A 24186-nucleotide genomic window follows, 5' to 3' on the forward strand; every position below is an offset into this window, starting at 1 on the left:
TGAAATGTAACAAGACGTGCCTGAGAAACGCATTGTCTGATCGAAATTTAAACTGCACGCTGCACCTAAAATGCACAAGAACAATTACTCTGAATATAGACGCAATTGTAAAGGGCAAAAAGTACAAGATAACCGAGAATCCCACACTTCAGTGACACCTTTTATTGTGTAACAGTTCACAAATTATTGCGAATGTAGAGGCATACACTACGCTAATAAAATTATGTGGCATGTGTACATTCTCCTTTATTTGTTTCATTTGTCGCAGTAATAATTCGTGAGTGATATCCCTGCAGGTGGCTGTGGATTTACATTGACTGGTGGCAGCTGTTGTGTGCCCCACGTAACTTTCCCCACTCTCCCCTCTGGCCCAGTAGTGGGGTTAGCGTGCTCACGCTGCTCCGTGCTCGTGCCTTGCTGCGCCTTGCTCCGCGAGCATGTTTGTTGTGAAGCCCTGATATAGAGGGTCTACACAAGGGCGATGTACTTGAGGAGAATATTATGGAAATGGAAGAGGATGTAGATGAAGATGAAATGGGAGATATGATACTGCGTGAAGAGTTTGAAAGAGCACTGAAAGACCTGAGTCGAAACAAGGCCCCGGGAGTAGACAACATTCCATTAGAACTACTGACAGCCTTGGGAGAGCCACTCCTGACAAAACTCTACCATCTGTTGAGCAAGATGTATGATACACGTGAAATACCCTAAGACTCCAAGAAGAACATAATAATTCCAATCCCAAAGAAAGCAGGTGTTGACAGACATGAAAATTACCAAACTATCAGTTTAATAAGTCATGGCTGAAAATACTAATGCGAATTCTTTACAGATGAATGGAAAAACTAGTAGAAGCTGACCTAGTGGAAGATCAGTTTGGATTCCGTTGAAATATCGGAACACGTGAGGTAATACTGACTCTACGACTTATCTTAGAAGCTAGATTAAGGAAAGGCAAACCTACGTTTCTAACATTTGTAGACTTAGAGAAAGCTTTTGACAATGTCGACTGAAATACTCTCTTTCAAATTCTGAACAATAGTATCAATGTTTAGTTCCACGTATGTTTGTGAACAACTGTTCTCTGCAATGAAATGTAACAAGATGCGCCTGAGAAACGCATTGGCAGGGGTAAAATGTAGGGAGCGAAAGGCTAATTACAATTTGTATAGAAACCAAATGGCAGTTATAAGAGTTGAGGGGCATGAAAGGGAAGCAGTGGTTGGGAAGGGAGTGAGACAGGGTTGTAGCCTCTCCCCGATGTTATTCAGTCTGTATATTGAGCAAGCAGTGAAGGAAACAAAAGAAAAATTCAGAGTAGGTATTAAAATCCATGGAGAAGAAATAAAAACTTTGAGGTTCGCCGATGACATTGTAATTCTGTCAGAGACAGCAAAGGACTTGGAAGAACAGTTGAATGGAATGGATAGTGTCTTGAAAGGAGGATATAAGATGAACATCAACAAAAGCAAAACAAGGATAATGGAATGTAGTCAAATTAAGTCAGGTGATACTGAGGGTATTAGATTAGGAAATGAGACACTTAAAGTAGTAAAGGAGTTTTGCTATTTGGGGAGCAAAATAACTAATGATGGTCAAAGTAGAGAGGATATAAAATGGAGACTGGCAATGGGAAGGAAAGCGTTTCTGAAGAAGAAAAATTTGTTAACATCGAGTATAGATTTAAGTGTCAGGAAGTCGTTTCTGAAAGTATTTGTATGGAGTGTAGCCATGTATGGAAGTGAAACATGGACGATAAATAGTTTAGACAAGAAGAGAATAGAAGTTTTCGAAATGTGGTGCTAGAGAAGAATGCTGAAGATTAGATGGCTAGATCACATAACTAATAAGGAGGTGTTGCAGAGGACTGGGGAGAAGAGAAGTTTGTGGCACAACTTGACTAGAAGAAGGGATCGGTTGGTAGGACATGTTCTGAGGCATCAAGGGATCACCAATTTAGTATTGGAGAGCAGCGTGGAGGGTAAAAATCATAGAGGGAGACCAAGAGTTGAATACACCAAGCAGATTCAGAAGGATGTAGGGTGCAGTAGGTACTGGGAGATGAAGAAGCTTGCACAGGATAGAGTAGCATGGAGAGCTGCATCAAACCAGTCTCAGGACTGAAGACCACAACAACAACAACAACAACATAAACTTCAATTCATGTCCTCAGCTTATTTTCCCCTTCTTAAATCATTTCTATTGCTGAGTCTCTCTGGTACTGGAATAGTATTGGAATAGCACCCCAACTTTGGATGTAATGGGGAAATACTGTCTGTGTGACGAGTGTAGGCAATCTGCAGATCTGATATAATTAAATTTTACTCAAGATATTTAATTATATCAGATCTACAGATGACCTACACCTGAGGTGTAAGCACTATTTCCCATTATGTAAAAAACCTGGGGCACTATTTCAATACCAGAGAGCTTTGGCAACAGTGATGGTTTAAGAAGGAGGGGGGGAAAAAAATGCTGCAGACGTGAATTGAAGTTTGTGCTAGGGAGGGCATTTTACTAGGGTAGTCCATGCAGGTGGGTTATGTGTACTGCTATGATTGTGCAAAGGCTAGCACACCTGCGTAGTAAGCAAAGACACTCCAGTTAAAGCCCAGCAGGGGCATAAATTTTGATTCATTTCTTCAGCTTCCATCATTATCATAGTTGAAGCAGAGAGTCATACATCCCAAGGAAAATTGAATTGTATCAGATCTATCATACTACCATCATTCACACCTCCAGATGTATATGGATTTCAATCCACTAACTGCAGACAATTTCATAATCACTGTAATACAGTTTCCATGGAGTCCAAATGCCTACTATGTCAGCTTTAAGAGTAATAGTAAATATCGGCAATAGCTCCCTTCAATTCACAACTACGTGAAGACTGCCAGTGTCAGCCTGCAGCCTTGCTAATCAAATTGAAAGGTGCTTGCTTGGCACAGAAATTTATTCCAAATTAATATGTAACAATCAATATTTACAGCAACATCAAACATGCCAACAGCTGTTTAACTATCTCTGCAGCACTTAGTACCCTCAAAAATTCATTCAACAACTACAACAACTAAAATGTACTCAACAGCTGCCCAGCTGATTTCAGCATAACCTAAATCCATCAGTAAATGTAAACAATAAACTGTTGCAAAGCTAACAAACACAATGGCTGCTCAGCTGATCTGTGTAGGACTTAAAAACCAGATGAAAATTTAACCGCAATTGCAACACCCCTGACAAATTCAATAACTGTCTAACTAATCCTTGCAAATTCAAAAACTCATTAATATTTGAACAAAAGGCAAAAACCAGTTAAGAAAACTATCAAGGAATTTCTTCCAAGGAACAAACAAAATGGTAGATATCAAAAGTGGAAAGGCCGCTGGACCTGATGGGATACCAGTTCGAATTTACACAGAGTACACAAAGGAACTTGCCACCCTTCTTGCAGAAATGTACCGGTAGGTCTCTAGAAGAGCGTAGTGTTCCAAAGGATTGGAAAAGGGCACAGGTGATCCCCGTTTCCAAGAAGGGATGTCGAACAGATTTGCAGAACTAAAGACCTATATCTCTAACATCGATCAGTTGTAGAATATTGGAACATGTATTACGATTGAGTATAATGACTTTTCTGGAGACTAGAAATCTACTCTGTAGGAATCAGCATGGGTTTCAAAAAGACAATAGTGTGAAACCCAGCTCGCACTATTCATCCACGAGAGTCAAGAGGGCCATAGACATGGGTTCCCAGGTAGATGCCGTGTTTCTTGACTTCTGCCAGGTGTTCAATACAGTTCCCCACAGCCGTTTAATGAACAAAGTAAGAGCATATGGACAATACACCAATTGTGTGACTGGATTGCAGAGTTCCTAGATAATAGAATGCAACATGTCATACTCAGTGGGAGAAGTCTTCTGAAGTAAGAGAGATTTCAGGTGTGCCGCAGGGGAGTGTCGTAGGACAATTGCTATTCACAATATACATAAACGACCTTGTGGATAACATTAGAAGTTCACTAAGGCTTTTTGCGGATGATGCTGTGGTATATTGAGAGGTTGTAACAGTGGAAAATTGTAATGAAATGCAGGAGGATCTGCAACGAATTGACGCATCGTGCAGGAAATGGCAATTGAATCTCAATGTAGACAAGTGTAACGTGCTGCGAATACATAGAAAGGAAGATCCTTTATCATTTAGCTACAAGATAGCAGGTCAGCAACTGGAAGCAGTTAATTCCATGAATTATCTGGGAGTAGGCATTAGGAGTGATTTAAAATGGAATGATCATATAATGTTGATCATCAGTAAAGTGGATGCCAGACTGAGATTCATTGAAAGAATCCTAAGGAAATGCAATCTGAAAACAAAGGAAGTAGGTTACAGTACACTTGTTTGCCCACTGCTTGAATATTGCTCACCAGTGTGGGATCCGTACCAGATAGGGTTGATAGAAGAGATAGAGAAGATCCAACGGAGAGCAGCGCGCTTTGTTACAGGATCATTTAGTAATTGCGAAAGTGTTACGGAGATGATAGATGAACTCCAGTGGAAGACTCTACAGGAGAGATGCGCAGTAGCTCAGTACAGGCTTTTGTTGTAGTTTTGAGAACATACCTTCAGTGAGGAGTCAAGCAGTATATTGCTCCCTCCTACGTATATCTTGCGAAGAGACCATGAGGATAAAATCAGAGAGATTTGAGCCCACATACTGACAATCCTTCTTTCCACGAACAATACGAGACTGAAATAGAAGGGAGAACCGATAGAGGTACTCAAAGTACCCTCCACCACACACTATCAGGTGGCTTGCAGAGTATGGATGTAGATGTAGATGTAGATGTAGAACAGAAAAGTCAGCACAATAATCTCGAGGTGACCCACAGCACAACCCACTGAAGCTCACTTGCCATCCATTCTGCCTCCATGCTGCAGCCAGATCCCCAAACGTCCCCTGTCTTATGAGAGAGGGCATTTCAAACTTAACCTCTAATTGAGCCAAGCCAAAAGGTGAGATATATGCCTTTGGCAAGTGCCATATGGCATAATACATTTTGTACAAAATTATAGTTTCATTGAAATTAGTGGCCTCTACATATTCAGGAACAGAATAAAAATAGGGCTAGAACATTATGTTGGTAATGTTTGCACACTGGAAGAGTTTTTATTATTTTTTACTTAACAAGATAATTTGTTGTAGAGCATGTAGTCTACGTGTCTCACATGACCATGGCATTAATCCATTCTCCAATTTGTCAGATGTGATGGTCATGCATGCCATTATTTGTTTCAGAGATATAGAGAGTCTTATTTACAAATGAATGACTGGTATTATATCTGAACAGCTTGTTTTTCCATCACACTTTGTTATTTCTGCCAGCTGCCCTCTGTTTGATAGATACAACTGAAACCAATTATTACGGACTCTTCTGATTCCATAAGTATCCAGTTTGCGTAAAACAATGTGTGATTGACTAGATCAAACGTTTTCATCAGATCAATGAAAAGGCAAGAAAGATTGTGTTTTTCATTAAATACATGCATTATGTGGTCAGCAAATGAAAAGAGAGCCAAACTGCTGTGCTGTTATTATAGAGTGATTTTCAGGAAAGAACATTACTTGAGTACATAATTTTTTTTTCTGTCTTTTTGACACCACTAGAATGGCGGATATAGGTCAGCATTTAATGATCTCATGCTTCTTTCTGTTCTGTGTAATGAAATATCATGGCGGTTTTGGTTGGCTGAGACAAAATGCCAGAACCCGTGGAGCAGTTGATTATGTTGCAAAGGGGCTGTACTATTTCATCAGGTAAGTAAACAATCAAAGCCATTTTCATGTTCCATTAATTAGGAGAACAAACTGCAGATATTAGGAATTTGTCAGATCTTTTACACTTTGGACAGAATGTTTTGTCAGTGGAGATTGACTGACTGAAAGACTGCTAGCAATTCCAGAAAAGTGTTTATTGAATGTATCACAAATATGTGTTTGGTGTCTGTTATTTGTTTGAAGATATGCTAGTGTTTTCTGTTTGGCATCAGGTTGTAAAATTTCTCTGACAATATCCTACATGGCTTTACATTAGAAACATTTATGCAGACTTTATTTTCTAGTTGTTTTGCTTTATATATTCCTTCACAAAATATGTTCTTGTACAACCTCGTTCTACACTTTGCTCATAGTGTGGCCTCTTAGTGTTATACGAATTCTTATATCATTTGTGATCCACTTATTACCAGTTTTTTCTTGTTGAGTATTGCAATTTGATTTGTTTTTTATTGGAAAAGGCACAATGAAATGATAATCCAGTATGTCAAGGATCGGTGATGTTTTCTTATCTACATTATCTTCCTTATAAATAGTATCCCAGGACTGAAACTGAAGTAGATTATTAAACATGCTGATTTTGTAAGGTTCTTTGATGTGCCTTCTGTAGATGAAAGTAGGTGTTAACTTTTCTATGTTTGCCCTAAACTAAGTCATAACAAGATATCCTGATGCTCAGAGATCCATTGGTCCATTTGAGAACATTAAAAATGACAACAGCAGCTTCAGTTATTATGATCACTTCTCAGCTTTGGTTACTGATACCAGTGTCTATGAATTTAATTTGTACACCACAAGTATGTTCTTTCCAATTGTTGGTTTATACTCGGGTGTATTTGTGGTTTTTTGTTTTTATTCACTGATCGCTTTGTGAAATTTTTAACTTCCAGCACTGAAGATAATCACTATGTGATTGAAAATCGATTTTGCTATCAATAAAACATCAATATTATGGCCAACACTGACCATCCTTTTAATTTAACATACCATTAATGTCTGCTGATAATGTACTCAGTGTTCAAACAAATTTCGGGCTTGCAGCCGGTCGTCATTCAATACTTCGCACGATATTTCAACTGGGCACTCTGGTATGATTTTTTTTTTTTTTTTAAGTAATTTAATTGAAAGCTTTGTTACTTTGGTAAAAATGAAATTGGTTATTTTTGTCGTGACAGAATAAATTACTATTAATCACACCAGATTTGTCGGAGAACAGCAGCAACATGTGTAATTGATCCAGCTTTAAGAAATTCTATTACCTTTTAGCGGAAAATTCGTGCGGTACTCTCCGGCGTTAGAAAAGTCATGGTGTTCCGTTCAGAGCAGGAGGCGGCTGTCTTTTCTCATTCGCGATATCGAAAATTACTAAAAAATGAACAGAAATTTTTTTTCGGAGGAAGATCGCGCGGAGAAAACAGACAGAAGTTACATGAAAGAAACCTAAGGGACCAACTAATTGGATTTGTACGAACATATAAACGGAACTGAAAGAACTTGGAATAAATACTATAACGATGTCATCACGACAGCCTCCTGTTCCGACAGAACACACGCTGGATCATAAGCTGCATAAATCTTTTAAACAGGAAAGATTATCACAAGTATAATTAATGAAAATAAGGTTGAGAGATTTTCTTTGAAATTAAATAAACTTCAAGGCTTCAAGTAGTATATTATGAAACGGAAACTTACATTAACATGGCCACCCATTGTGGCGGTGGAGCGAATTTTCATGATACACATTCTCGCTTGTTTGTGGCTACATATATTTTTAATCACTTAAACTCTTAAAGTTACAATAAAATGATTATATCAGTATGGAGCACAATACTTTTGCATCCGACTCGCATCACATTCACAGAAGAACAGCTAGAGAGCGGCGCGGCTCCCTGCAGAAGTAAAAAATTGGCAATTGTTATTTTGAAACATAGGTGCATCGTTTTTTTTTACTGATCGATAGCAGCGTATAACAGTTTATAGCTATCGTGATATTCTGCGCTTTTCAGGAGCACAGCAAAGATATCTGGTTACAACATTCATTGGTATATGTTAAAAGTTCGCACATACTGACGCGAATACAGAAAAAAAAAAACTTTTATATGTTAAAAATCGCAGTGATAAAGGCTGTAATGTCACAGCACCTGCCAGTCATCTTCAGGTGAGGTGTCGCAGAGTCTGCAATGGCTCACCTGAAGATGACTGGCAGGTGCCCAGTTGAAATATCGTGCGAAGTATTGAACGACGACCGGCTGCAAGCCCGAAATTTGTTTGAACAGTCAATTCGACGGGAAAATTTTAAAATTCACAATGTACTCAGTATTTGTTGCAATATAATTTATTTGTCTTTAATGATGTATTGGAAAATGTAGTAGAGGATGTAACTTTTGCCACAGTCTTCTCTGGGAATTGAATTTCAAAAATCTGCCTGATTTTATATGCTTTTCATATTTGTTTCATAATGCTTCGTATGACCTTTTTTCTCATAGAGTTTAATTTTATTGTTCATTATTGATGTGTTTTACTTTGCAGATAACAACAAGAGAGATTTTCTAATATTGTTCATGAGCAATACTTTTCTATTTTCTCTGAAACAGTTTTCTTATCTGGAAATAAAAAGGGAAATTTTATATTTTTCAGTGCTGTAAGTAGGACTTCTTGATGGTTTATTACAGAATAGCTATTAATATCTGGCTTCATCTACATTTTCTTGATGCTCTTCTATATCTCACTGCGCTTACAACACAAAACACTTTTTTATGTTCAGCCACATATATATAATATATTCATACATGTTCTCTCTCTGTAACTTCTACTTTCTACACCAGTTTCCTTCACTTTACTCTTTTCCTCCCTCAACCTTTGTTCTTCCAGTCTAGTTCTTTCCACTTCAACATTAAATCCCCTTATTTTTACCTGATACTCAACTGTCTTCTTAACCACACACCAACTTCGTAGTATCATCGAAGAGGTTAAGTTACTTCATTGTTTCCCACACTGTTACCCCCTCGCACTCCCACATTAAACTATTAAACTATTTATTACAGCAGCTACGAAGCAGCTTAAAAACAAAATTCTTATGGCAGGTCAAAAACTTTATGTTTATTTTTATCTACAAACAATAGTTGAATCTAAATTTTAATTTTGGTTGTACAACAAAGAAAACATTTTAATTGTATTCATTATCTCGTTGTTTTGTAATTGAGGTCAATCTAGTATAAATGTTGAATTCGACTCTCAGTTGATTCTGACATAGTGGCTCATCACTTCAAAGAGCTTAAGGTATTTTCCTTATTTTAAGAAGTAGCAATCTGCTCATCACACACAATTGGGTAGGCAATGAAGTATGAAGTCATCGATATGAATGATGGCAGTAATTTCTTTACCTACAATAAATAAATACACATACCTTCCAAACCAGGATAGCTAGTCAGAGGTCCAACATAAGAGAAATAGTAGTAATAAATGGGCTGAGTTGAATGCTGTGCCATTCTCTGCACCACAACGTCAATGCCTTCACCAAAGAGGAGAGCACTTGTGCACTGTGTAAATAAAGCAGATATTCAGAATTCAGTATTCAGTTTATTCACCATTGACTACTTATAGTGCAATAGGCCTGAGCATTAAATATACAGTTAACAATAACTTTACAGTAAAGTTTTTACAATTTAATTGCGCTCCTTTTAGGAATATTCTTATAAACTAATGTCAATAATTATTTTAGAATATTCTGTTATCTTATAAAATGGGTGTTTGAGTAACCAGTCACAAATATTACATTTGAAAATATACTGGTCAGTGACTGAGCAGATGCTGGAAGTTTACTGAAGAGTTTTAAACTCATTATTTTGTGTGAGTTTTGAAGTCTTTGTGAGTCTGTGTCTTGGTATGTCGAAGTCCAGTTTGCCTTTGGTGTTGTGGGGATGTATGTTCTCTCTGGTCTTGAACTCATTTATGTTGCTTTTGACAAAAAGCAGTTCTGTGTAGATGTTTAGATTCACAACAGTTAATACCATGTGCTTGATAAAGAGGGGGCGGCAGTATTCCTTAGGCTTAACTTTGCTCATTATTCTGATTACTTTGTTTTGAATTTTCAGAATTTCACTGACAAAGCAACAATGTCCCCATAACAATATGCCATAGGAAATGTGTGATTAAAATGGGCCAAAATATACCACCTTTAGATACTCATCAGTGACTACATCTGTCAGTCTCCTGATGAGATAACACACTCTTGCTAGTCTCTTGCAGATATGGCTAATATGTTCCTCCCAGTTTAATTCTGAATCAATGTGGAAGCTTAACAATTTTACTGATTTGCTTTCAACAGCTGTAGTTAAACCGAGACTTAGTTCTTGTGTTTTATCAGGATTACATAGAAGTTCATTAGAAGAAAACCAATTTATTACTAGTTCTAGTTTTTCCTGTGTTGCCTGATGAAGTTCTGTTGTGTCATGGTGTGTATTGAGCAGTGTTGTGTCATCTGCATAACACACAATTGAATTTGCTCCTACATGGTAAGGTAAGCCATTAATTGCAATGATGAACAGAAAAGGACCTAGGACCAAGCCCTGAGGCACTCCAGTCTGAACTTCCTTCAGTGAGAAGCATCTATTTTTAATTGATACAAACTATCTCCTGTTACTTAAGTATGATTTGATTACATCTAAAGATGGTTTATGTATACCATAAAATTCCAGTTTTGCAAGTAGGGTGTTAAATGGTATGCAGTCAAAGGCTTTGCTAAGATCACAAAGTACAACTGATGCTAGATCCTTATTTTTGAATGCACTTAACACCTGGTTAACAACTTCAGTGACAGCAGTAGTGGTATTTTTACCAAGTTGATATGCACACTGTCTGTTGGAGAGGAGATCATGCTTTTCAAAATAGTTATTTAGTTGGCTGTACATTAGATATTCAAAAACTTTAGAGAAAATTGGGACAATAGAAACTGGTCAGATGCTTATCTCCCTTTTTAAAGACTGGTATCACTTTAGTAGTTTTGAGTACATCTGGGAAAACTCCAGATTCTAAACACATATTATAAATGAAAGAAAGAGGTTGACAGATAAAGTGTATTTCTTTTTCATTACATAGTTAGAAAACCAATAACAGTCCATACTTTTGGAGTTGGTGAACCTTGCCACTGCTTTTACAATATCCTCTGGGGTGACAACATTCTGGTGGAAAGTATACCTCCTATGGGGCACAGCACTAAGATGATCTAGTGCACAAGTGCCATTTTCTTGATTTTGTTTTTCAGATCACTCACTGAGGTTAGGAAGTAATTATTTACTTCTTCTGCAACCAGCATTGCATCTTGTGTGTGGGTTTGTGAATTATATTGGTTGATGATGTCCCATGCTGCTTTACGTTTGTTGGGAGCACTTTCAATGTAATGTTCACATGCATGTTTTTTGACCAAGGACAGTTTGTCTTTGTTGGTTTTTTACATTTTACATAAGCTCTATAAGACATATTATCTAGCTCAGGTCCTTGTTTACAAGAATTTTTATATATTCTGTACAACCTGAGCATCTCCTCCGTAGTGAGAGCTAGCTCATCTGTATACCATTTTAGTTGTTTGTTTTTCTGTTTATGCTTAGGGCTACTTTTGATTAATGTTGAGCAGGAGTACCATAACTCTGTGAGTATTTTCAGGAAGTTGTTAAACACCATTACACCAGGATCCTTCCCAGGTTGTGTGTTGTATACAAAGTCCCAGTTAACATCAGATAATCTGTCAATAAATAAATTAATATATTCATCTTTATGCCCTCTTATCCATGTGAAATTAGACTTGATTCTGACTGATGTGTCTGATTTAGGCAACTGATCACAGTATACTGTTAAAATCAATGGTTCATGGTCAGCTAGGGCTCCATTAGCAAGTCTGATATCATACTCATCTCTAGAAAAATTTACTATACTATTATCTAAGCACACGTTATCCCATGTTGGTGTGTAATTTGTACATTGTAAATTTAGTGATCTTAAGATATTAAAAAATGTTCTAGTAACATGTTCATCACTGTTGGCCATTTCAATGTTGAAATCACCACAGATAATTAGTTTTGTTTTAGATTTTATTATTTTCCTCATAAGCAGCTCAAATCTGTCGAAAAATGTATTTACATCTCCACCTGGTGTAAAATATAAGCTAACAATTATAGTATTATCTGCATTTGGTCTTATACAGCTAAATCCTCCATCTAGTTCTGGGCAGTAAGAGCTAACATCTATTTTGGCAAACATTATACAGTCTTTAACAAATATTAGAACACCTCCATTCTTTCTTTCGCTTCTACACATAATGTCTACAACAGCGTACCCTTGAGGAACTAAATATATGCCATATTATCTTTCTGGGTTTGAATGAGTAAACTGTTTATAGTGTGTGGGAAAGGGTACTTTATACACCATTGTCGCTCCCCCCTCATCCATCTCCTCTTCCAGTCACAAATGGTGCATGGGCAGAATGACTGTTGTGATGCCTATGTACGAGTTTAAATATCTCTGGTTTCCTTTTTTAGTTTTTTTGTCAGATATGTACAGGGTAGCATTATGTTGATGAACTCTTCTAGAAATGTATGTTCTCAGAATTTCAACAGTAATCCACTCCATATTGTACTGCCTTCAGAGATGGATGAGCATTGAAATGACACTTCCACTCTTCCTCCCCCCCCCCCCTCCCCAAAAAAAAAAAAAGATATAAGGGTTTTGTAAGTTTCCTGCTTTGTTTTTGGGCTACACTTTCTGAGGATTGTTGCAATGAATCTCAGTCCAGCATCTGCCAGTCCTACTATTAGTTTTATGTGAATATTCCACTTTTAACTGCTGTGTATTCATACTTCCAGATATTTAATGGATGTAGCTTTCCAGTGACTGTTCAGTAATCATGTAATCAAACAAAATGGGTCTTTCTGCACATCTAAGATCACAGTAAGTTATGTTAATGGTTATTTTAGTAGAATACCATAAAGATATAAATAAATAAAATAAAATAAAATAATAATAATAATAGCTTTTTTCAAAGAAATTCAAAGAAAATTTTGTAACAACAGATAACTTAGCACCTTAGACAGTGCCTCTACTAACTTCCAGTGAGAAGGATAGCAGTGCAGGCAAATGCAAAACCTAGAAATAAAATGTTTACTCTTTACACATTACCTACTGGTGAGTCTGCTAAAGGACTACATAAGTTTCCACAAATACTTAAAACAAAAAATTTGCTTCCATTCAATAAAAAAAAAAGTGATACAAAATTGTAGTGAGTGACAGGCCACTGCTGCAAATGTGTTTTGTTTCAGAAATAATTGGAACAGGCTTAAGAATTACTTAAATAAATACCACCTTCTGTTACTGAACTGTTGGGTTTAATGTTTGGAAAGAGGATGGAATCTGATACTCTGAAATTCACAAAAATAGTATTATAAGCCCTACAAGAACTCCTACTAACCTGTGGAGCTCACAGTAAATAAAAAATTAAAAAAACAGATAAAAAATACCTGTGATTTACAGAAGTGAGATTTTTGGGGGTGAATATAAGTGATTTATCAATAAGATAGGAAATGGAGATGGGATATTCACTGAAATCCACCAAAGAAGACACTGATGTTGTCTGTGAGACTGTGTGAATCATATGCAAGTTTCAAGGATGTACATGAATTTATAATTATTTACTTTTGTTGACCAACAGTCTAACTCCGAGACGAAACCAAAATTTTATGAAAAACCACCAGCTCAATAGTACATACAATCCCTAATCATACTGCCATCATTGCAGAAGCATTTAATCCTGCAACAACTGATTTGGACCTGTCCTCTCTGAGGACATCCACATTGTAACTTGCATCAATGATTATGAGTCAGTTTGGCAATAATGCCTAACACAGTAAAGGCAACTGAAACAAGTAGAAAAATTGTATAGATATGTACCTTGTATAGTGAATGTTGAAAGTAATCCTCCACAGTATGGAATATCCACAGAGAAACTTTTGAAAAAGTAGAGACACTATTGCGTGGTTGGTGTACAACAAAATATAGCACAGACAGAGAGAGATGCTAAAGGATAGGGAAATGCACCAAGTCTTCAATAACTACCTTAACTGAATCTTATCAGGAGATCTCTCCCAAACAAAAAGACATTCTGTTCATCATTAAGTGGCACCAAAACTGTTGTCCAGACTGTCATGGATGGCACAGCAACTAAATTTGAGTATAACAAACAAAATGCCGAAATGCAAACTTCTTTTCAATTTACCTTTACAAAAGAAAATAAATGAGTACTGCCTGAATTTAATTCTAATACCATTGTGATATAATTGATGTAGATAACAATTATGGAAATTCTTGGATGAAAAAATATGTAACACAATGGAAAAGGTGGTGATCTCCCTCTTTATCACCACCTTTCTCTCCATTCTTTAACCACTCTCCCCCCTCCCTCTCTCCGTTTATTATATGCTCTACCTCCTGAACTGCTTTTGCCTTGTGCAGCCACTAAGTCCCTGTCAAAAGACCTGCCTCATACTACCTCACTGCCCCTTCTTGTCTTATGCACCCTTCCCTACCACCGCCCCACCTCCATCTGCCCAGAAAACTGCTTTCCATAATTAATATTCAATAACCAGTCTCACCACTACTGAAAGAGAGTATGTTTGGGTGTCTGTGTGGTTCTGTGTACAGATGTGTGTACTTTTACTAGAAAAAGAGAAAGAACTTAAAAGCGAGTTTCAATGCTGTTTTCTGTTATGTGTTTCTGTGCACCACATATCAGTCCACTATAGGTGAGAGAATGATATGAACAATTAATATCAGTGGCAGCATTGAGAAACAGTTGAATTCACTAAAATGTATTAAGAAGGACAGGGACTGATGTTATCCCTATCAGACTCTATACAGAACTTTTTGCTGACTTTGCCCTTCTCTCAACAATAATGTAGTATAGATCCCTTGAACGCAAAATGGTGCCCAGTTATTGGAAGAACAGAAAAGGTGCCACTCATCTACAAGAAGGGTAGCAGAAGTGATCTATAAAAATACCATCCAACATGTCTGACATCCACCTACTGGAAATATTGTAACATATTCTGGGCTCAAACATAATGAGAACACAATGGCCTACTCCATTCCAATGAGCATGTATCCTGAAAACATCAAGCATGGAAAATCCAGCTAATACTTTTCTCACATGCAGGTCATGGATCAAACCTATGAGATAGAAACAGTATTTCATGACTTTGGAAAGACTGTTGACTAAATACAACAACTATGCTTATTAAGAAAAATATGTTCATATGGGGCATGAAATGAAATTTGTGAGTGAAATGGTTCTGGGTAGAGAAGACTCAGATTGTTATGTTTAATGTGGGGCTTTTGAAATAAGTAGAAGTAACTTCAGGGTGCTCCAGGTGCTCATGTTGCATATTAATGAATTGGCAGACAATGTCAGCAGTAACCTAAGAATTTTTGCAGATGGTGCAGTTAGCTTATACTTTGAAAAACAATTCACAAATATTTAATTAGATCTTAATAAGATTTCAAAGTAATGCAGAATTTGGCATCTTGGTTTAAATGGACAGAAATGTAAAATTTTACACTTTATGAAATGGGAAAATATATTATCATATGAGTACAATGCCAGTGAGTATTATTTTGAACCAGTCAACTAATACAAATACATTGGCATAATTTTTAGAGACATGAAATGGAATGGTGACTTCAGCTCAATCATAGGTAAGATACTGGGAAATTATAATGTGTCTGTTATGGAGACTGCTTATAAAAGGCTACTCGAGTGTGTGGGACTGTTCTATAATATAAAAAAAAATAAATAAATAAATTAAAAAAAATGTACAACTAACAGGAAATATTGAACAAATATGAAGAAGTTTCTTTGACTCTTGGGAGATAATCACTGTGATGTTGAAAAATCCAAACCAACAGATATTGCCTCTGTATATGTCTGCTTGTGTCTGTATATGTGTGGATGGATATGTGTGTGTGTGTGCGAGTGTATACCCGTCCTTTTTTTCCCCTAAGGTAAGTCTTTCCGCTCCTGGGATTGGAATGACTCCTTACCCTCTCCCTTAAAACCCACATCCTTTCGTCTTTCCCTCTCCTTCCCTCTTTCCTGATGAAGCAACCGCTGGTTGCGAAAGTTGGAATTTTGTGTGTATGTTTGTGTGTCTATCGACGTGCCAGCACTTTCGTTTGGTAAGCCACATCATCTTTGTTTTTAGATATATTTTTCCCACGTGGAATGTTTCCCTCTATTATATTCATACCATTATTTTAAGAAACTATATACAATGACATTGGCTAGCCTGTATATTTACAACTACCTCCTTTTCATTAAAGAAAATCTGAGTAAATTTGACTTACGGAGAACAGTTCATGACCACAACATAAGAAGTGGACATACAAATAATGTGCCGTATGCTAAGCTTGCAAAGACACATAACATATCTTGGTTCTGTCTACTTCAACAAATTACCTGAAAATGCCTACAGAGTGCCAGTAAATAAATTTAAAAGTAGTATTTAGAGGTGGATCTAAAGTAAAGTAATTTACTCTGCTCAAGAGTTCCTTGAGTATATGACAAATGACACACTTTCCTTATGAGAATGAACTATAAATTAACTGCAAACTATACATATGCCAAATTGTGCAACTATTATATTACTGTTTCATGTACTTATTGTTAATTATCTGTCTGATTATTTATTTGTCATTCACTGAAATGTGTACTTCATTTATCTTACAATTGATCTGTTAAGAAACTTCTTGTTGTTATTGACATTTGCACAATATGTATTGTATCCATCTTGGATTATTATATTGTAGTTAATAAATTTGTCATGTCGAAGTTTATATTACTATTATTGTTATTATTATTGTGTTAACACTGACAACACCAATTGCATGTAAATATGCTCAACAGTGCAATACAACATTTGTATTTGTATGTGTGAATAATGATCTTTTGCTGTCTGTTGCTAAAGTAAGAAGTGAACCAATTGTGAGCTAGTCCCTGTATTCCATATTGGTCGAACTTCTGGAACAATATTTATATAAAGAGAAAGATGATGAGACTTACCAAACAAAAGCACTGGCAGGTCGATACACACACAAACATACACACAAAGTTCTAGCTTTCGCAAACAATGGTTGCCTCATCAGGAAAGAGGGAAGGAGAAGGAAAGATGAAAGGATTTGGGTTTTAAGGGAGAGGGTAAGGAGTCATTCCAATCCCGGCAGCGGAAAGACTTACCTTAGGGGGAAAAAAGGACAGGTATACACTCGCACACACACACATATCCATCCACACATATACCAAAAGTTGTTAAAACTAGCCAAAAAGGTTGTTTAATAGCTGAAAGGAACTGTTTGTGAACTAGAAACGGTGGATTTTATAGCAGCGGTAGTGTTGAAAGCGGAAAAATTTTTTTTGGTTATGGTTTGGAGGTGGGTTACGTATTATTACGTATTATTGAGTATATATCGGCGGGATGAAATTGTATAGTGGATAACGGTAAAAAGGAGAAGGTGAATACAAATTGAAACTACTGGCAAAAACAGAAGGAGGAAATAAGACGACAGAAAAGACTTCGAAATGTAACAGTGACAATAACAAACGTAATTGTTGGGTTCAAATTAATTGGTATATATGTGGATGGATATGTGTGTGTGTGCGAGTGTATACCTGTCCTTTTTTTCCCCCTAAGGTAAGTCTTTCCGCTGCCGGGATTGGAATGACTCCTTACCCTCTCCCTTAAAACCCAAATCCTTTCGTCTTTCCCTCTCCTTCCCGCTTTCCTGATGAGGCAACCGTTGGTTGCGAAAGCTTGAATCTTGTTTGTACGTTTGTGTTTGTTTGTGTGTCTATCGACCTGCCAGCGCTTTTGTTTGGTAAGTCTCATCATCTTTCTCTTTAGATATATTTTTCCCACGTGGAATGTTTCCCTCATTATATATATATATATATATATATATATATATCTTAAAAGAAAGATGATGAGACTTACCAAACAAAAGCGCTGGCACGTCGATAGACACACAAAAAAAACACAAACATACACACAAAATTCTAGCTTTTGCAACCAATGGTTGCCTCGTCCTTCCCTCTTTCCTGACGAGGCAACCACTGGTTGCGAAAGCTAGAATTTTGTGTGTATGTTTGTGTTTTTTTGTGTGTCTATCGACGTGCCAGCGCTTTTGTTTGGTAAGTCTCATCATCTTTCTTTTAAGATATATTTTTCCCACGTGGAATGTTTCCCTGTATTATATATATATATATATATATATATATATATATATATATATATATATATATATATATATATATATAATGATATGGTTATAATAGAAGGAAACATTCCACGAAGGAAAAATATATCTAAAAACAAAGATGATGTGACTTACCAAATGAAAGTGCTGGCAGGTCGACAGACACACAAACGACACAAACATACACACAAAATTCAAGCTTTCGCAACAAACTGTTGCCTCATCAGGAAAGAGGGAAGGAGAGGGAAAGACGAAAGGATGTGGGTTTTAAGGGAGAGGGTAAGGAGTCATTCCAGTCCCGGGAGCGGAAAGACTTACCTTAGGGGGAAAAAAGGACGGGTACACACTCGCACACACACACATATCCATCCACACATATACAGACACCAAGTCTGGTGTCTGTATATGTGTGGATGGATATGTGTGTGTGTGCGAGTGTGTACCCGTCCTTTTTTCCCCCTAAGGTAAGTCTTTCCGCTCCCGGGACTGGAATGACTCCTTACCCTCTCCCTTAAAACCCACATCCTTTCGTCTTTCCCTCTCCTTCCCTCTTTCCTGATGAGGCAACAGTTTGTTGCGAAAGCTTGAATTTTGTGTGTATGTTTGTGTCGTTTGTGTGTCTGTCGACCTGCCAGCACTTTCATTTGGTAAGTCACATCATCTTTGTTTTTAGATATATATATATATATATATATATATATATATATATATATATATATATATACCTAAAAAAAAAAAAAGATGATGTGACTTACCAAATGAAAGTGCTGGCAGGTCGACAGACACACAAACGAACACAAACATACACACAAAATTCAAGCTTTCGCAACAAACTGTTGCCTCATCAGGAAAGAGGGAAGGCGAGGGAAAGACGAAAGGATGTGGGTTTTAAGGGAGAGGGTAAGGGGTCATTCCAGTCCCAGGAGCGGAAAGACTTACCTTATGGGGAAAAAAGGACGGGTATACACTCGCACACACACATATCCATCCACACATATACAGACACAAGCAGACATATTTGTGTTCGTTTGTGTGTCTGGCGACCTGCCAGCACTTTCATTTGGTAAGTCACATCATCTTTGTTTTTAGGTATATTTTTCCTTCATGGAATGTTTCCTTCTATTATAACACTATATATATATATATATATATATATATATATATATATATATATATATATATATATATATATACTCCTGGAAATGGAAAAAAGAACACATTGACACCAGTGTGTCAGACCCACCATACTTGCTCCGGACATTGCGAGAGGGCTGTACAAGCAATGATCACATGCACGGCACAGCGGACACACCAGGAACCGCGGTGTTGGCCGTCGAATGGCGCTAGCTGCGCAGCATTTGTGCATCACCGCCGTCAGTGTCAGCCAGTTGCCGTGGCATACGGAGCTCCATCGCAGTCTTTAACACTGGTGGCATGCCGCGACAGCGTGGACGTGAACCGTATGTGCAGTTGACGGACTTTGAGCGAGGGCGTATAGTGGGCATGCGGGAGGCCGGGTGGACGTACCGCCGAATTGCTCAACACGTGGGGCATGAGGTCTCCACAGTACATCGATGTTGTGATGTTGTCGCCAGTGGTCGGCGGAAGGTGCACGTGCCCGTCGACCTGGGACCGGACCGCAGCGACGCACGGATGCACGCCAAGACCGTAGGATCCTACGCAGTGCCGTAGGGGACCACACCGCCACTTCCCAGCAAATTAGGGTCACTGTTGCTCCTGGGGTATCGGCGAGGACCATTCGCAACCGTCTCCACGAAGCTGGGCTACGGTCCCGCACACCGTTAGGCCGTCTTCCGCTCACGCCCCAACATCGTGCAGCCCGCCTCCAGTGGTGTCGCGACAGGCGTGAATGGAGGGACGAATGGAGACGTGTCGTCTTCAACGATGAGAGTCGCTTCTGGCTTGGTGCCAATGATGGTCGTATGCGTGTTTGGCACTGTGCAGGTGAGCGCCACAATCAGGACTGCATACGACCGAGGCACACAGGGCCAACACCCGGCATCATGGTGTGGGGAGCGATCTCCTACACTGGCCGTACACCACTGGTGATCGTCGAGGGGACACTGAATAGTGCACGGTACATCCAAACCGTCATCGAACCCGTCGTTCTACCATTCCTAGACCGGCAAGGGAACTTGCTGTTCCAACAGGACAATGCACGTCCGCATGTATCCGGTGCCACCCAACGTGCTCTAGAAGGTGTAAGTCAACTACCCTGGCCAGCAAGATCTCCGGATCTGTCCCCAATTGAGCATGTTTGGGACTGGATGAAGCGTTGTCTCACGCGGTCTGCACGTCCAGCACGAACGCTGGTCCAACTGAGGCGCCAGGTGGAAATGGCATGGCAAGCCGTTCCACAGGACTACATCCAGCGTCTCTACGATCGTCTCCATGGGCGAATAGCAGCCTGCATTGCTGCGAAAGATGGATATACACTGTACTAGTGCCGACATTGTGCATGCTCTGTTGCCTGTGTCTATGTGCCTGTGGTTCTGTCAGTGTGATCATGTGATGTATCTGACCCCAGGAATGTGTCAATAAAGTTTCCCCTTCCTGGGACAATGAATTCATGGTGTTCTTATTTCAATTTCCAGGAGTGTAGAAGGAAACATTCCAAATGGGGAAAAAAAAAAATATAAGATGATGAGACTTACCAAACAAAAGCGCTGGCAGGTCGATAGACACACAAACAAACACAAACATACACACAAAATTCTAGCTTTCGCTACCAACGGTTGCCTCGTCAGGAAAGAGGGATGGAGAGGGAAAGACGAAAGGATTTGGGTTTTAAGGGAGAGGGTAAGGAGTCATTCCAATCCCGGGAGTGGAAAGACTTACCTTAGGGGGAAAAAAGGACAGGTATACACTAGCACACACACACATATCCATCCGCATATACACAGACACAAGCAGACATTTGTAAAGGCAAAGAGTTTGGGCCTGGCCTGGCAACACAACCACCTAACCTTTGTGCACATCGTTGTCTACCAACCCAAGTTCACCACAGGATCAACATAGCCCAGCTTTAACCAACACTTTTTCGCCTTTTTTCACAACAGATCTCCAGTTACTTTCTAGTTCACCTTTATCTCTCCCCATATATTTTTATTTTCGTTTTCATTTCAACCTCATGTTACACTTTCCACCTTCTATTACCATGTCACCCTCACAACACCCCCAAAATGAGCCCATTAAGTTTTATTTACCTTCCCTCCGCAAACATGCCTTCACCCTAGCCAGATTACGCTCACATATATTATTTTTTTAGGCTTGTCTGACATTTGGCATTATCCCCAAAGGCCTCACACTTAAAGTTCCCATCTCTGGCTGCAACCCTTCTTTCCATCAGTCCCTATACCAGTTTCAAACTGAACACTCCATTGCCCTCACCCACCTAATCCTTCACCTACACGTCAACTCAGCCAATGAACACACCCGTCAACTCCTATCATTAATAAAAGTCCTCAATCTTTCCTCTCCTACATCCACACTGGCTGTTCAGAGCATCCTCCTACAGGCCAACCGCAAATTAGAACAGCATGCCACCCTTCACCTCAAAAAACTATCCAATCTCCTGGTTTCCCACCTCCGGAAGGACAACTCACTCACCCTTCACAACCTTTCCAGCAAACCTCAACCTCCTCTCATTGCACACAAACCCAGTCTCTCCCATCTACTCAATCTCCCACTTCCAGCTCCACTCCCTCCAAAACCTCAAAATTCCAATCAATACAATCTGGAACCACAACACCCTAATTCGGTAGTTAACCATTCCTCCAAACCTCTCTCCCAATCCGAAACCTCTGTCCTATCCAAAGGCCTCACCTTCAGCCCCACTCCCAGATTCAACCAAACAGCCCTCGTCAAAGATTTACTGTCCTACACTCATACTCTCTGCTGGAAATATCACTTTGCAAGAAGAAAAATGGTCCTACTCCTACTCCTAATGATCCAACTCCCCAAGACACTATCCAAATTGAACCCTGCCTGGAACAGTTCCGTCCTCCGTCACAGCGGGACCCACCTCCTCTTCCTCAAAATCACCCTCTCCTAACCTTCCAGGAATTTCTGACTTCCAGCCTTGCCTCTCAATCCTTCTTAAAAAAACCTTAATCCTACTCCCAATATCACCACTGCTGAAGCCCAGGCTATCCTTGATCTGAAGGCTGACCGATCCATCGTCATCTATCCGGCGGACAAGGGTTCCACGACCATGGTACTTGATCGTCGGGAGTATGTGGCTGAGGGACTGCGTCAGCTTTCAGACAACACATACAAAGTTTGCCAAGGTAATCCCATTCCTGATGTCCAGGCGGAGCTTCAAGGAATCCTCAGAACCTTAGGCCCCCTACAAAACCTTTCACCGGACTCCACCAACCTCCTGACCCCACTGACACCCCGCATCCCTATCTTCTACCTTCTTCCTAAAATTCACAGACCCAATCATCCCAGCCGCCCCATTGTAGCTGGTTACCAAGCCCCCACAGAACGCATCTCTGCCTACGTAGATCAACACCTTCAACCCATTACATGCAGTCTCCCATCCTTCATCAAAGACACCAACCACTTTCTCGAACGCCTGAAATCCTTACCCAATCTGTTACCCCCGGAAACCATCCTTGTAACCATTGATGTCACTTCCTTATACACAAATATCCCGCACGTCCAGGGCCTCGCTGCGATGGAGCACTTCCTTTCACACTGATCACCTGCCACCCTACCTAAAACCTCTTTCCTCATTACCTTAGCCAGCTTCATCCTGACCCAGAACTTCTTCACTTTTGAAGGCCAGACATACCAACAATTAAAGGGAACAGCCATGGGTACCAGGATGGCCCCCTCGTACGCCAACCTATTCATGGGTCGCTTAGAGGAAGCCTTCTTGGTTACCCAGGCCTGCCAACCCAAAGTTTGGTACAGATTTATTGATGACATCTTCATGATCTGGACACACAGTGATGAGGAAGTCCAGAATTTCCTCTCCAACCTCAACTTCTTTGGTTCCATCAGATTCATGTGGTCCTACTCCAAATCCCATGCCACTTTCCTTGATGTTGACCTCCACCTGTCCAATGGCCAGCTTCACACGTCCGTCCACATCAAACCCACCAACAAGCAACACTGCCTCCATTATTACAGCTGCCACCCATTCCACATCAAACGGTCCCTTCCCTACAGCCTAGGTCTTCGTGGCAAACGAATCTGCTCCAGTCCAGAATCCCTGAACCATTACACCAACAACCTGACAACAGCTTTCGCATCCCGCAACTACCCTCCTGACCTGGTACAGGAGCAAATAACCAGAGCCACTTCCTCATCCTCTCAAACCCAGAACCTCCCACAGAAGAACCACAAAAGTGCCCCACTTGTGACAGGATACTTTCCAGGACTGGATCAGACTCTGAATGTGGCTCTCCAGCAGGGATACGACTTCCTCAAATCCTGCCCTGAAATGAGATCCATCCTTCATGAAATCCTCCCCACTCCACCAAGAGTGTCTTTCTGCCGTCCACCTAACCTTCGTAACCTCTTAGTTCATCCCTATGAAATCCCCAAACCACCTTCCCTACCCTCTGGCTCCTACCCTTGTAACCGCCCCCGGTGTAAAACCTGTCCCATGCACCCTCCCACCACCACCTACTCCAGTCCCGTAACTCAGAAGATGTACACAATCAAAGGCAGAGCCACATATCAAAGCAATCACGTGATTTACCAACTGACCTGCCTACACTGTGACCCATTCTATGTGGGAATGATCAGCAACAAACAGTCCATTGGCATGAATGGACACAGGCAGACAGTGTTTGTTGGTAATGAGGATCACCCTGTGGCTAAACATGCCTTGGTGCACAGCCAGCACATCTTGGCACAGTGTTACACCATCCGGGTTGTCTGGATACTTCCCACTAACACCAACCTACCCGAACTCCGGAGATGGGAACTTGCTCTTCAATATATCCTCTCTTCCCATTATCCACCAGGCCTCAATCTCTGCTAATTTGCCGCCGCTCATACCTCACCTGTCATTCAACAACATCTTTGCCTC

At 39.6% G+C, this 24186-nt stretch overlaps 1 protein-coding gene across 1 annotated transcript in view; it reads right to left on the reverse strand.

Moving 5' to 3' along the window:
- Positions 1-24186, reverse strand: part of LOC126173379 (esterase FE4-like) — a 124298-nt gene that overhangs the window by 22190 nt on the left and 77922 nt on the right. Inside the window, exon 9 of the mRNA XM_049920952.1 lies at positions 9235-9367. Within this exon, the coding sequence (XP_049776909.1) occupies positions 9235-9367 (133 nt within the window). The remainder of the gene's footprint in view (positions 1-9234; positions 9368-24186) is intronic.

The sequence above is a fragment of the Schistocerca cancellata genome, chromosome 1 (genome assembly GCF_023864275.1).
Source record: "Schistocerca cancellata isolate TAMUIC-IGC-003103 chromosome 1, iqSchCanc2.1, whole genome shotgun sequence".
In the NCBI taxonomy this organism is placed as follows: domain Eukaryota; kingdom Metazoa; phylum Arthropoda; class Insecta; order Orthoptera; family Acrididae; genus Schistocerca; species Schistocerca cancellata.